This window comes from Pseudonaja textilis, chromosome 2, assembly GCF_049901715.1.
Source record: "Pseudonaja textilis isolate UNSWEBS1 chromosome 2, rPseTex1.2, whole genome shotgun sequence".
Lineage (NCBI taxonomy): Eukaryota > Metazoa > Chordata > Lepidosauria > Squamata > Elapidae > Pseudonaja > Pseudonaja textilis.
The window spans coordinates 248,279,475-248,295,250 of NC_141991.1; the positions used below are offsets into that span (position 1 = coordinate 248,279,475).

Consider the following 15,776-nt stretch of genomic DNA (forward strand, 5'->3'; position numbering starts at 1 on the left):
CCTTATACCATTTCAGACAAATGGTTATCCAATCTCTTCTTAAAAACTTCCAGTGTTGGAGCATTCACAACTTCTGGGGGCAAGTCGTTCCACTGATTAATTGTTCTGACTGTCAGAAAATTTCTCCTTAGTTCTACATTGTTTCTCTCCTTGATTATTTTTCCATCCATTACTTCTTGTCCTGCCATCGGGTGCTTTGGGGAATAGCTTGACTCCCTCTATGATCGTAGGTGCTTGCAAGCACACTCACACTCACACAGAGGAAGGAAGTACTCCACAGCGAAGTCCCATGAATAAGTAATGGGACTGAAAAACAACACAAGTCAAAGAGGAAACAGAAGATGTGAACGAAAAAGGCATTCTGATCATACCACTGGAAGGCGGACGGTGTAAAGGGAATGAAGAAGACAGACACTTTCAAGACGTCAACAATTTATGGGATTGGGAGAAAGGAAATTGTCACATAAGGCAGAGGCAGAAGGAAGAGTTGGATGCCATTAGGAAAGTTCAAGAAACAGTAGAGGAGTGAAAGATATTTAGAAGAGGAGAATCAAATCAAGAAGCGAAATCCAACAAACTTAAAAAGAAAAAAAAAAGGCCTACCTTGGAGAAGCAAGTAATGACATGGAAGGAAAAAAGAAGATTAGATGAATAGCGGATGACAAGAATGGGTTTGTCTTCAGAGGAGGAGGAAGAGGAGGAGGAGGAGGACTTGGAGGAAGAGGAGGACAAGAGCTGTGAAAGAAAGAAGAACGTGAGAAAAAGGGACTCGGCAGAGAGGAGAAGTGAAGACTCATCGGAAGACAGCAGTGAGGAGAGGAAGAAGAAAAAGAAGAAGAAGAAAAGAAAGAAAGAATGCACTGGCAGCAGTGAAGATGAAGATGATGATGGCCACAAGAGAAAGAAAAAAAAGAAGAAGAAAAAGAAGAAAGGTAAAAAATCCCAGAGTAAAGATAAGAAGAAGAGAAAGGATGAGGAGAACTTTGCAGAGTTGTATAAACAAGAGCTCCTTAATTATCACTCGGAATCTTCTCATGAAACCGAAGATGAGTACAACAAGAAAAAAGGTGAGACGGAGAAAATTATTGAAATGTTTCTTTTCAGCTGTTGCTTCTTATGGTTTTAATCCAGTGGTTTTCAACCTGTGGTCAGCAGACTCCTGGAGGGCTGTGATGTCATCATAGGGGCTCTGCGAAGGCTTTAAAAAAAGGTTATGATTTAAATCTCGAGTTAAAAAAATGTTTTGAATGAATGAATGAATTCTTTATTGGCCAACTGTGACACCAGGAATTTGTCTTGGTGCAAATGCTCTCAGTGCACATAAAAGAAAAGAGACATTCGTCAAGAGTCAAGAATCATCAGGTACGACACTTAATGATTGTCATTGGGTACAAATAAGCAATCAAATCTTACTAGGAAACAGTCCATATAAATCATAAGGATACAAGCAACAAAGTCAGTCACAAGTGGGAGGGGATGCGTGATAGGAATGATGAGAGGATTAATAGTAATGCAAACTGAGTAAATAATTGGACAGTGTTGTGGTAGTTAATTGTTTTGCAGAGTGATGGCGCAAGGACAGCCATCAGAGTGATGGCTGTCCTTGTGTCTAGTTGTTCTGACGTGCAGCGCTCTATAATGTCGTTTTGAGGGTAGTAATTGAAACAGTTTATGTCCAGGATGTGAGGGGTCTGTGAGTATTTTCACAGCCCTCTTTTTGACTCGTGCAGTATACAGGTCCTCCATGGAAGGCAGGTGGGTAGCAATTGTTTTTTCTGCAGTCCTAATTACCCTCTGAAGTCTGTGTCTGTCCTGTTGGGTTGCAGAACCAAACCAGACAGTTGTAGGGGTGCAGATGATAGCTTGAGTAATTCCTCTGTAGAACTGGATCAGCAGCTCCTTGGGCAGTTTGAGCTTTCTGAGTTGGCGCAGAAAGAACATTCTTTATGATTTAAATCTTGGGGGGCCCATGGCCATAGAAGTTATTTAAAGAGTCCTTTAAGGGTGAAGAAAAGATTGATGAATGGTTTAATGAATATGTCATTCAGACAGCAGAAGGTGGAATCGGTCTGGCTGCCTCTTAAGGGAAGACTTCTGTTGAATCCTCTTTGTTTTTAAAATTAACTCTCTGGATTTAGATCAGGGCGTCTCCAAGGCTGGCAATTTTAAGTCTGGTGGACTGTCATGCTGGCTGAGGAATTCTGGGAGTGGAAGAGTCCACCACTCTTAAAGTTGCCAAGTTTGGAGAACCCTGCATTAAACCATTCCTGGTTTTTCTCCCTGACCAACTTCATAAGGTTGTTTTGTGGGTGGAATAAAAATTGAGGTTGCTTTTCTGAAATGTTTGGAATGCTTTTCAGTATGCTTTTCTGAAATATTTGGAATTGAAAGAAAGTATTTAAAAAAAACAAAACCCTAAGAGAATTTTGAAAGTCCCTTAAGATGAAAAAGGCAAATTAAGACGAAACGTGGAGTCTGAGTGTTAGCAGAATGATAGATAGAATAACAGAGTTGGAAGGGACCTCGGAGGCCTTCTAGTCCAACCCCCTGCTCAAGCAGGAGACCTTATACCAGTGGTGACTAATCTTTTGGGGCTCCTGTGCCAAAAATTGTGCGCACGCGTACCAGCCCCCAGAAAGCAATGTGTGCCCCCTATACACCCTACGCATGCATGCACAATCTCTACCCACCCCCTGCTGCCCCATTACCTGTGTTGCACCTCACAGCTGATTTTCGGCTGGTTTGAGGCCCTTTTTGGACTCCCAGAGGCTTGAGGAAGGCTTCTGCAGGCTTCTGCAAGCTTTGCAGGCCGAAAACTAGCCCTGCTTCGTCACTTTCGGTATTTTCAGAAAAACAGGAAGTGATGAAACAGGTCTAGTTTTCGGCCTGCAAAGCCAGCAGAAGCCTTCCTCAAGCTTTTGGGAGGCAAAAAAGGCCTCAAACCCGCTGAAAATCAGCTGTGAGGTGCATGCATGCGCAGTGAGTTAAGTTTGCCTGCAGCTTGTGTGCCAGCACAAATGGCCCCGCATGCCACCTATGGCATGCATGCCATAGGTTCGCCATCATGGCCTTATACCATTTCAGACAAATGGCTGTCTAGTCTTTAAAAAAAAACTCCAGTGTTGGCACATCTGTTTCAATTGGTAACAGATACTAAGGAAAATGGGTGGAAATAGGAGAAAGAAGAGACACAGAGGCTGAGGCAGAGAAAGCAACTGCTGGACTGTTGGGTGAACGATTTTGTGAGACCCATGAATGGTGGAAGTAAGAAAAGCCACCTTTTAGAGAGTCTGAGAAACTTGAGGGCAGATTGTTCTGCCACAGAAATATTATATGTCATTTTTTTTTCTTTTGTGTTTCTACAGTTGTTGATTTCATTCTTCATACAGGTTGGTCCTTAACGGATATTTTATTTCTGAACACCACAAAGAGTCACAGCAATCATCATCTCCTTTTAATGATCCCATAATCCCTTGCAGGGTAGGGTCTGGGTGACTGAATGGAGCCAGCAGAGTGTTTAATGGCTGGATGCCTTTCCTGTTGCCCATGTGGAGTTATATTCAGCAGATATATTCTCAGTGTGCCCAGAGAATTATTCTGCCGCTACCTAGGATTGAACTCACAGCTTCCTGATTGTGAGGCGGGAGCTTCACCTCTAGGCCACCGTACCACTCAAAGAATCACAACACTGAATCAATCAAATAAATAAATTCATTTAAGCCCCAATTTCCACTATTCTCTCTCTTCACTGGTACAGGTAGTCCTTGGCTTACGATCACAATTGAGCCCAACACTTCTTTTGCTAAACAAGACAATTGTTAAGCGAATTATGCCCCATTTTTATGAGGATGCTTCAATGGTTGTATGTGTGAAAAGAGGTCATAAGTCACTTATTTCAGTGCTGCTGTAACTTTGAACAGTCACTAAATAAATGGTTGTAAGTCTAGGACCATGATGGTGAACCTATGGCACATGTTCCACAGGTGGCGCGCAAAGCCATTTGTGCTGGCACGCGAACTGCAGGTAAACTTACCTCACTGGGCATGCGTGTGCTTCATACCTGATTTTGGGCCAGTTTGAGGCCTTTTGCTTGAGGAAGGCTTCTGCAGGCTTCTGCAGGTTTTGCAGGCCGAAAACTAACCCCATTTTGTCACTTCCGGTGTTTTCAGAAAAACAGAAAGTGACGAAACGGGGTTAGTTTTCAGCCTGCAAATCCTGCAGAAGCCTGAAAAAGCCTTCCTCAAGCCTTTGGGAGGCCGAAAAAGGCCTCAAACTGGCTGAAAATCAACTGTGAGGTGCAGTGCAGGTAAGGGGGCGGCAGGGGTTGGTGGGTGGGGATTACGCACGCATGTGTAGGGGTGGGGCGCGCGCACGCATTGCCTTCTGGGTGCTGGCACACAAGTGCGAGCGTGCAAGCGTGCAAGCAATTTTTGGCACAGGAGCCCAAAAAGGTTAGCCTCCACTGGTCTAGGATTAGCTGTGTTTAAAGCTCGAAGTTGAAAAAAAAAAATTCTGCAGGAAGGCAGAGATAAATCACTTAGGGTATTTTTCCTAAGATAAACGCATGGTTACAGTAGGTCTTTGCACTCACCAGGATTCAACTCCGGTTAAATAACATTTTTACTTTTACCTTACAATATAATATAAAAACCAACCAGTAGTAATAGTTGTAAACTGGGGACTACTCCATTAAAGCTAATAACACGTTGTTCTTAAGTGCTAAAAGAATTGTTATCACCTTCGGAATGTTAGGCTAATGACTGTATTTGCATAACGTAAGGCACTGAGTTATGAACTTTCTAATGTTTTAGCCCAGCGCGTTGCTGAACTGCTCCATATGGTTAGTTTATGGCTTAATCTCCCCTGTAAAACCAGGAATTTAGGTTAATGAAATAATGTATGGTTCAATTAACCATGAATAAATAAGTGAACATATACTATTACTTCCAGGGAAGGAGCAGAGGGTTTGCACAGAAGAGAGTTGGTACACATAAACTATCTGCAAGTTATCTTGCATTATTAAGTAACCGACTGAAGGTTTGGAATAAACACAGGAAAAGAGTAATTCCAGACTTTTTCCCATTTGCTTTATTAGTAAATATTTCTCTCTTTTTTTGTAAATAATTTTTATTGTTCTTTTTCACCTTTTGCACATCTCAACCTTAATATTAACAGTACTGCGTCATCATTATTATACAAACATCTCATATAAATATCTATATTTATATACATTCATATATGTTTATCTATAATTTTCTTATCTCTGTTATCTTTATAGCTATTGTTCAACCATTTATACCAATTGTCCCAAATTTTTGATTCTCCTTTATCTTTTAATTTTAACATCAGTTTATCTATTTCAGCACAATCTAAAAATTTTTGAATTACTAATTCCTCTAGGGGCATATTATTTTGTTTCCAACATTGCGCAAATGCTATCCTTGCTGTCAATATATGTGATAAAATATATTTAATCTTTTTCCTATATTTCCCTTTAATTATGCCCAACAAGAACAATTCTGGTTTAAACTCTGTCCGATCTTCCACTGTTTCTTGTATCCAACTCCACATTTTAGTCCAGTATTTTTGGGCTTCCGGGCATAGTAAATATTTCTACCAAGATGAAGGCTTTAGAAAATTTGCTCAGTGGGGATATAATAATTGGTTTAGATTATAAGACCAGATTGATAACAGGACAAAGATAAAATTTATTGAGTCTCTTACAATACAATGCCCCTGTATATTTAGTTGGTTTCCATGTCTTCAAATAAGCAGTATGGCTATTACAAAAATAAAAGGTAATATTGAGACGTTTGACTAAATTTGAAAACCTTATATCACATACAGGTGGTCCAGTGATGGGATTCAAATTTTTTTACCACCAGTTATGTGGCTTAGTAGGCATGGCTTGGTAGATATTTAATCAGTAATTAGTCTTCTATTCTTGGCAGCCTTGTGCAACCTTGAAAGGGCTTGCTTTTGATATCGGAAAATTAGCTTTAAATGTCTCTTGGCTGGGAATGCACTGAATTCCCAGCGCTGCATTAAAAAAAGGTTTGCTTTTATACCCAGTTTGTGTTTGTTTAATTTGAACAAGGCTTGGGTCAGAACAATCCCGGGACATTGCAACCGTCATAAACATGAGATAGTTGCCAAGCATCTGAATTTTGAAAGTTACCATTTATTTATTTTATTTTATTTAGTTTAGTTTAGTTTGTCAGGCAGGTAGGAGAAAGCAAGTAGAAGTATGAACATAACATATAAACATATAAGTATAAACATACATCATAAATGATGAGTACAAATAAATGAGAACAGTAGGACAGGGACGGTAGGCACGCTGGAGCGCTTATGCACACCCCCTTTAAGGACTTCTTAGGAATGGGGTGAGGTCCACGGTAGACAGTTTGAGGTTGAAGCTGTGAGGGGTTGAGATCGTAACAACGGGTAGGGGGTTCCAGGCGTTGCTGACCACTCTGTTGCTGAAGTCGTATTTTGAATAAATAAATAAATGAACTGTTTGAAGTTGAGGACTATCCGTACCGTTGACCATTGGTTAGGTGTGATCATTAGTGAAGTATGACTCTGAGGATTGTATGACTAAATGGATGCAGAACATAAATATAGTTACCGTACAGGTAGCCCTTGACTTAGAACCATTCTTTTAGTGATCATTCAAAATTACAGGGGGGCTGACTTATGACTGTTTGGGGTAAAACTCAGTTAACAACTCTCCTTCCCTTCCCTTCCCTTCATCCATTTATCCCCTTCCCTTCTCTTCTTCATCCATGTCTTCCCTTCCTTTCCCTTCCCTTCTTCACCCATTTATCCCCTTCCCTTCCTTTCCCTTTTTCATCCATGTCTTCCCTTCCCTTCTTCACCCATTTATCCCCTTCCCTTCTGTTGTAGAGCGATGGAAGGAAGAGGCAAGAGCCAGAGTGAACAACGAACAGGCTTTATTACAGGGAATAAAGGGTTGCCGCGTCTGCCTTCTAACTAGCAGGTTAGCTGGCGGCAACGGGCTGGCACTGCTCGACAGCCGCCTTTTATAGCCGGCTGTCAAACGGAGCCAACCAATGGGAGCGGCTGGTGCTCCCGCTCAAGCAGCGGACCTGGTTGGGGACTCCAACCAGTTCCAAAGACATAACACTCCTTTCCCCAGCTGGGAACATGCGTAGTCCTTTAGGTAAGTCGGTTGTCTGCGCTGGCGACACGAACGTCGCAACCCGGGTAAACTGCTGGTTGGCGTCAAGTCCTTGCCCCCGGGAATCGCCTTGGAGGTTGTTGGGGCATGGGCTTGGTCAGGTGCGGTGTTCTGCGAGTTCGGTAAGTCCCCCTGTTCAGGCTGACCTTGGTGGGTCGCTAGGTCTGGCTGGCAAACAGGTTCGCTTGGCTGTTGGCTCGGTGTCTCTAGTTGGAAGCTCGGGTCTTCCAGCAAACTCTTCTGGTCGACGGGGTAGACCGGGTCCTGCAGAGAGTTTCCGTCTGAGCAGACTGGTACCGGCAGGGAGTCTTTGGTGCTGGAAGGTTGGGCTGGGTACGGCATCGGTTGCACTTCTCCATCGCCTTCTGAGTTGGTTTTGGCGAGTAGTGGTTGGAGAGGATTTCTTGGAGTTCATCCCACGTGCACGCTTCTGATAGCGCGAGGCGACTAGTGCTGTAGCGGTGTCAAAAACTGCAGCCCCACAATAGCTGAGGAAGTAGGATTTCTTCCTGTGTTCAGCAGCGTCTGCTAAACCGATGGCATCAAGGAAATAGCTGAAACTATTTTTGTATGATTCCCACGTTTCCTCGGTTGGCTTGAATGGTGGGAATGCTGGATTAGCATTCATTTTGGAGATGCAGGGTTCGTCCTCTTCAGTCGTATTTCAAAATTCGCGCTCTTAGAAGAGCGCTGACGGTTTGCTCTGTCTCTCTGGGCTACGGGGCTTTTTGAAATTCGCGCTCTTTGTGAGCACCGGCGGCTGCGGCTACAGCACCCGTGGCGCTTTCAGTGATTACAGCTCAAAAAAGCTACGGAGGCTTTTTTGAAATTTCGCGCTCTTTGTGAGCGTTGGCGGCTGTGGCTACAGCGCCCGTGGCTTCGCTCTTCAGTGACCACAGCTCTTTTGAACAGCACATCTGGCTAGCCTTCGACCAAATCCCACCCTCGTCGCCAGTGTTGTAGAGCGATGGAAGGAAGAGGCAAGAGCCAGAGTGAACAACGAACAGGCTTTATTACAGGAATAAAGGGTTGCGCGTCTGCCTTCTAACTAGCAGGTTAGCTGGCGGCAACGGGCTGGCTCTGCTCGACAGCCGGCTTTTATAGCCGACTGTCAAAGCGGAGCCAGCCAATGGGGCGGCTGGTGCTCCCGCTCAAACAGCGGACCTGGTTGGGGACTCCAACCAGTTCCAAAGACATAACACCTTCCCCTTCCCCTCAATTAAACAGTCCCAGCTTCTCCAATTCTCTTTAGAAATCTTGTGTTTTAGTCTACCCAATTCTCTGTAGCCTTTCTTTGCTTATCTCCCAATGTCATTGGCAGAATTCAGGTAACTCAATCAGGTGTGTTAAAGTAGGAAAAAAAGAGCTTTCAAACTCTGCATTTACTCAGAATTCTAGTTTTTCTACCCTGATTTTAGGATCAGCTATAAATCCATACGCCTCCTCAATTCTGACTTTTTTTTGTTTCTACCCCTTTCCTTTACTAGTCTATGAAGTGGTAACAGTCACTGGAGACATCAGAGGGGCAGGGACCGATGCCAACGTCTTCGTTACCCTCTTCGGTGAATTTGGCATCACACCAAAAGCCCATCTGACCAGCAAGTAAGTACTGCCAAAATACACAAATTCTGTAGAGCATTATCCAAAAGAGGCTGATACTCTAGAAAGAGTGCAGAGAAGAGGCTACAAAGATGATAAGGGGGCTGGAAGCTAAAACATACAAAGAACAGTTGCAGGAAATGGGTATGTCTAGTTTATTGAAAAGAAGGACTAGGGGTGACATGATAGCAGCCTTCCAATATCTCAGGGGCTGCCCCAGAGAAGAGGGAGTCAAGCTATTCTCCAAAGCACATGAAGGCAGGACAAGAAGCAATGGGTAGAAACTAATAGAATAGAATTCTTTTTATTGACCAGGTGTGATTGGACACACAAGGAATTTGTCCTGGTGCCAATACTCTCTGTATACATAAAAAGAAATGATGCATTCATCAAGAGTCAAGAATCACCAGGTACAACACTTAAAGTCATAAGGTACAATAAGCAATCGAATCATGCTAGGAAACAGTCAATATAAATTGTAAGGATACAAGCGACAAAGTTACAGTCATACAGAGTGACCCCTGGACAAGACAAAAGGCTAACCTTTTGCAACCTGGTAAATTTTTAAAATTGCTTAATTAAACCAATGGGTTTCCCCCCCTTAAAAATATACCTTTTGGGGTATATAAGTTATATAGTTGCTAGGAGATTATCGTTATTAATTTTTAGGTGATAATTAAAAGTTAAATGATTATTAGGATTTAAAGGGAAATTAATTAAATGATATATAAGCTATAGGGGTGGCACAGACTTATTGGTCATTGTGGGAGAAACTTTTTTGAAATGTTTGAATTGAGATGGAATAAGAATATGCGATGAATTTGCAAACCTGACAGATAAAAGTATAAAGTATGACGAATATGAAGATATGAGAGTTATTTAAAGTTAAAGGAAATAGGCTAAGAAGTGAATCGTAAAAATTATGAAATAAGATGGTGGTCTTCAGCAGGTTCTGACCAATTCTGGAGAACCGGTAGCGGAAATTTTGAGTAGTTCAGAGAACCAGCCAATACCACCTCTGACTGGCCCCGCCCCCATCTCTTCTCCGCCTCCCGAGTCCTAGCTGATTGGCTGGGTCTTCTTTGGTTGCCCTGCACAGGAGTACAGAGCTGGAAAGCAGGTTAGTGGGGTGGGGAGGGAATGGGGATTTTACAGTATCCTTCCCTTGCCATGCCCACCAAGCCACACCTACCACAGAACCGGTAGTAAAAATTTTGAATCCCACCACTGACTCGTAGGGTGGAGAATGCCGAGGTAGTTATCACAACCGCATATGGTGAACTCGGCTGGCAAATGACTTGCGTGAAGGAGTAAATGTTTATATTACCACAGATACTGGCCATCTGTTTCCCTCCAGATGTGCTAGGCACATCTGTTTCCCACTGAGCCTCACCATTTATTATGCCAGCTAGAGGGATGAGAGTAAAATGCAAACTATCCACAGAGCATCAAAGGGCTTTCTTAACGGGGAAATGACTACAGGTTGTCCTTGACTTACAACAGTTCATTTAGTGACCATTCAAAGTTGCAACAGCACTGAAAGAAAGTGACCGTTGACCGTTTTTCCACACTTAGCGTCCCCAGGGTCACATGATCCAAATTTGGGACGCTTGGTAACTGACTCGTATTTATGACGGTTGCAGTGTCCCAGGGCCATGCGATCAGCTTTTGCGATCTTCTGACAAGCAAAATCAAGAGGGAAGCTAAATTCGCTTAACGACTGTGTTGCTAACTTAACAACTACAGTGGTTCACTCACAACAGTGGCGAGTAAAGACGTAAAATAGGGCAAAAGTCCCTTAACAAATGTTTCACTTAGCAATGGAAATTATGGGCTCAATTGTGGTAGTAAGCCGAGGACTACCTGCATAAAGCAAAAAAAAACAAAAAAACAGTAAAAAACCATGAAATATTTTTCACAGCCTCCTTGCTTGTGTTCCTTTCAATGCGGCTGCACCTTGGGAAATTCTAGACATTATACTGTATATACTTCTTTCTTTCTATATAGGTAGCCCTTGACTTATGACCACAATCGATCTCAACATTTCTGTTGCAAAGCGAGACACTTGTTAAGTAAATTTTGTTCTTTTCTTTGATTAGATTGGTTAATTTAGCCACCTCACTTAAATTGCTAAGTAAAAATTCCATCAGTATTTCCAGTCATTGTTGGGGTTTGCTGGCAGCAGGTGTGGACGGCTACGAGGGGCGTGCGTGTGATGCGGGGATGGAGCCAGGACTATTAGGGAGTGGAAGGCTGCCTTCGGAGATTGTGGAGGCTGGCAGCAGGTCCCTGAGGAGCCTGTGCCCAGCGTGCGTGTGCGCCCAGGGCTGCTCGAAGGAAAGAGCAGCTGCAGCAGCACGGGCGACTCAGGAGTAAGGCTGCAAGGTAATGGCCCCTCCCTGAGGAGACAAAAGCCAGCTGAGAAACCGGAGTTCTTTGCAGGAAGCAAAGAAGTTTTTGCACTCAAGCCTTGTGGAGGTTCGGAATATCTTGGTTGGTGTTTGGAGACTCTTTGTGTTTGAAATATTTCTTAGTAACTTTATCTAGTGCTCTTGGCAGCCTTACACAACCTTGGCAAGGCTCGTTCTTATCAGAGACAATTAGTTTGAAACAGCCTTTTAACCGTGAATTAACGGAATTCGTCAAGAATCATTAAAAGGTTTTGTTGTTACCTCTGTTTCATGTTTGTTTCCTTGGAACAAGGTTTGGGTCAGCACAGTATTCATCTTCTGTGGGAGTTAAAGTTATATTTCCATTTTAGTGCATAAAGCACTCTGGCTGTTTTCAACACACATAACAAAAAGGTTCCAGCTTTCTTTTTCAAATTCTTGGTCCATTAAAACCTAAAAGAAATGTCTCTGCTTTAATTTTTATATTCGCTTTAAGAATCTTTTGTATTCAAATATGAATACTTACCCAGTATTTCTTTGCGGTTGAGAAATATTCTTTAAAAGCCTCAAAAACTTTTTATTTTATTAATTTAGCGTATGGCATCTTACAGAGGTCATGAGGAGTGGTGCGATGGCCTAGAGGCAGAGCTCTCGCTTCACAATCAGGAGGCTGAGAGTTCGATCCTAGATAGAGGCACATATTTCTCTCTCGGGGCAAAATGAGAATATATCTGCTGAATAAAACTCTGCATTGGTGACAGGAAGGGCATCCGGCCATTAAAACACTCTGCTTGCTTCATTCAGTTGGGGATGTTAAAAGAAGATGATGATCTATAGAGGTCATGCAAACACTAATAAACAGAATATCATCAAATGCTTTCATTCTCCGGAACTGTATTTGAGATGGAATTCCCTGTATGAGACAGATGGGCAGTTAAAAAGTTCGATATATAAACAAACAAACAATCTCAAATGTAAATAGCTCTGAATTTATAAACAAGCTTCTCTCCAAGAGATCAGCTGAAGACCATGGGACTTCTTATTACAGGTAGTCCTCGACTTTCCACCATTTGTTTAGTGGCGATTCGACTTTACAACGATACTGAAAAATGTGACTTATGACCGTTTTCCCCACTTACGACTGTTGCAGATCCCCGTGGTCATGGGATCCAAATTCAGATGCTTGGGAACTGGTTCATACTTATGATGGTTGTCCGGGGTCACGTGATCCCCTTTTGCGACCTTCTGGCAAACAAAGTCAATGGGGAAGGCAGATTCACTTAACAACCGTGTTACAAATAGAATGGAATGGAATGGAATTGAATGGAAGAGAACAAACTGAATAGAAAACGAAGAGTGGAGTACAGTAGAATAGAGTAAGAGTAGAGGTAGAGGTAGAGGTAGAGGTAGAGGTAGAGAGTAGAGTAGAGTAGAGTAGAGTAGAGTTAAATAGGATAGGATAGAATAGAATAGAGTAGAGTAGAGTAAGATAGGATAGGATAGGATAGGATAGGATAGGATAGGATAGGATAGAATAGAATAGAGTAGAGTAGAGTAGAGTAGAGTAAGATAGGATAGGATAGAGTAGAGTAGAGTAGAGTAGGATAGGATAGGATAGAATATAGAATAGAATAGAATAGAATAGAATAGAATAGAATAGAATAGAATAGAATAGAATAGAATAGAGTAGAGTAGGATAGAATAGGGTAGAGTAGAGTAGAGTAGGATAGGATAGAATAGAATAGAATAGAATAGAATAGAATAGAATAGAGTAGGAAAGGATAGGATAGGATAGGATAGAATAGGATAGGATAGAATAGAATAGAATAGGATAGGATAGAGTAGGATAGGATAGGATATAGTAGAATAGAGAATACAGTAGGATAGTGTAGAGTAGAGTAGAGTAGAGTAGAGTAGAGTAGAGTAGAGTAGAGTAGGATAAGAATAGGATAGGATAGGACAGAGAATAGAATAGAGTAGGATGGAATAGAGTAGAGTAGGATAAGATAGGATAGACTAGAGTAGAGTAGAATAGAGTAGGGTAGAATAGAATAGAATAGAATAGAATAGAATAGAATTCTGAATTGGTTGAGGAATTCTGGGAGTTGAAGTCCACAAGTCTTAAAGTTGCCAGGAGAGCCCTGATCTAGAGGTTTCCACTGTTAACTTACTATCCCATATGTAGAACGTACTGATTATATTTCACTGTGATGTCCCATCCGTTTCAGGAGCAGTTCTGCCTTTGAAAGAAGCAAAACAGATGTGTTTCGAGTGAAAACCAACAATGTTGGAGCCATCCGGAAAATAAGGTATAATCGTGAGATTAAAGCCAGCCTAAAGAACCCTAAAGGGCGGCTACTTGACTAATTATGCTCTACACGGGGTTGCTCTTGAAGAGCATCCAGAAGCTCCACTTGGTGCAAAATGCAGCGGCCCACATGGGTTTTTGCAGACCCCGGTGTGCACATGTATCACCTTTCCCGCGGGAGCTGCATTGGCTGCCTATTTGCTTCCAGGTGCAATTCAAGGTGCTGGTCCTCACCTTTAAAGCCCTTCATGGCTTGTGACCAGATTATCTGAGGGAACGTCTCTTGCCAGTCACATCTACCTGACCCACCTGAGCGGGGAGGCAAGGAATGTTTCAGGTCCCATCCCTGAGGGAGATACACCTGGTGGAACAACTGGTGGGATTCCAGGGGTGGGATTCAAAAATTTTAACAACCGGTTCTGTGGGCGTGGCTTAGGTAGTGGATGTGACCTCACCCCTTTCCTAAGAGGTCTGTAGGGGGCGTGCATAAGCGCACCAACGTGCCTATCATCCCTGTCCAATTGTTTCTTTTTATTTTTCTTATATGTATCCATGTATTCATACCTATGTTTATACTTATACCTATTGTCTTGTAAGCAATTGATAAACCAAATAAAATAAAAATAACGAGTGCTAGAGTGGGAGCCATTCTAATCTCTGGGGGGATGATGTCCCAGAGAGAGGAAGCCACCATGGAGAAGGCCTTTCTTCTGGGTCCCACCCAGAGGTGGTATTCAGCCGGTTTGGACCAGTTCTGGTAGTGAAAATTTAGAGTAGTTTGGAGAATCGGCAAATGCCACCTCTGGCTGGCCCCGCCCTCCTGCCGCCGCTGTTTCCTGTCCTATATATATTCCCTTGTCTTTTAGCTCAGCTGATTCACGCGGCAGAGTGAATTGCCGTACCAATGCTGACAGCGAGGCCTTTGAATGCTGTGCGGGCACACACAGGAAGCGCTCTCTCATAGAACCAATAAGAAAAGATTAAGGTTAAAGTTTTGGGGGTTTAGGGAAGAAACCACAGAGTCAGGTAGAGTATTCCAGACATTGACCACTCTGTTGCTGAAGTCGTATTTCCTGCAATCAAGTTTGGTGTGGTTTACTTTGAGTTTGTATCTATTGTGTGCTCTTGTGTTGTTATGGTTGAAGCTGAAGTATTCATTGACAGGTAGGACATCACAATGTATGATTTTATATACTATACTTAGATCGGACCGAAGACGGCGTAATTCATGTTTTTTTCTTCCGGAAGGCGCTAAAGACCTGGTTCTGCCAGTGGGCCTGGAGAACCCAGAGTGGGACAGAGCCCATTAAATGGCTCGTGTGATATGTTATTGCCGAGGTGGCAGGTGGCGGGCTATTATATTATTGCATTAATTTCCTTTATTATTTTTATTTGTTTTATATATGATGTTTTTATACCCCTGTAAGCCACCTTGAGTTGCCATGTGTGAATAGGTGGCAATATAAATTTTCTAATAAATAAAAATAATTAGGTGACCTCACCCCTTGCGCTTCCTGTCCCCCCCCAACCGATATTTTAAAATATAGTATTCTGTTTTCTTTGTTTTGTTTTAATTATTTCATTGCTTTGCTATAGCTATGCTTATATTTTATCATTATTATTATTTTCACCATTTTACTATTGTAGGGTCGCCCCAGAGCGAAATGGGTGGCAAGTAAATTTAATAAATAAATAAACAAGGACAAAAGAAGTCAACACAACTTAGTTTTTAAAAGGTTCACATAATTTTCAAAACAACACAAATTAACCTTTGAAGCATATGGTCAGTCACGTTAAATCAGGGCGGTTCAAATGAATACAGGTTTATTGCATGGTAACACTCTTTACCTGCTGGGGGTTTGTAGAGGTTCGAGAAATCCTCCAGCTAAGATTTTTGCACAGTTCAGAAAACCCCCAATCCGACTCTTGGCTGGCCCCGCCCACCCCGCCCTGCCCAGGAGTCTCCACCTGGCCCGTTTTGGATGCAGGTAAGTGCAGAGCACACACGGAGGGTCAGGAAGGGTGAAAAATGGGCCTCCCAGAAGTTTGGGAAGGCTGGAAATGGGCCCGTTTCTGGCCTCCAGAGAGCCTCTGGAGCCCGGGGAGGCAATTTTCGCCCTCCTGGAGGCTCCAGGCAAGTCTCCGGAGCATGGGGAGAGCAAAAATGCCCCTCCTGCCCTGGTGCAGAGGCTGACTAGGCCACGCCCACCAAGGCCACACCCACCCAGCAATCGGGCAGAGAACCTGTTGCTAAAATTTTTGAAGCCCACCCCCG

At 42.8% G+C, this 15,776-nt stretch overlaps 1 protein-coding gene across 1 annotated transcript in view; it reads left to right on the forward strand.

The window, feature by feature from the left end:
- Positions 1-220: 220 nt before the first annotated feature.
- LOXHD1 (lipoxygenase homology PLAT domains 1) overlaps positions 221-15,776 on the forward strand; it is a 198,413-nt gene continuing 182,857 nt past the window's right edge. The window contains exons 1-4 of the mRNA XM_026713916.2: positions 221-226; positions 947-1,067; positions 8,692-8,806; positions 13,422-13,502. Coding sequence (XP_026569701.2) covers positions 221-226; positions 947-1,067; positions 8,692-8,806; positions 13,422-13,502 — 323 coding nt within the window. The remainder of the gene's footprint in view (positions 227-946; positions 1,068-8,691; positions 8,807-13,421; positions 13,503-15,776) is intronic.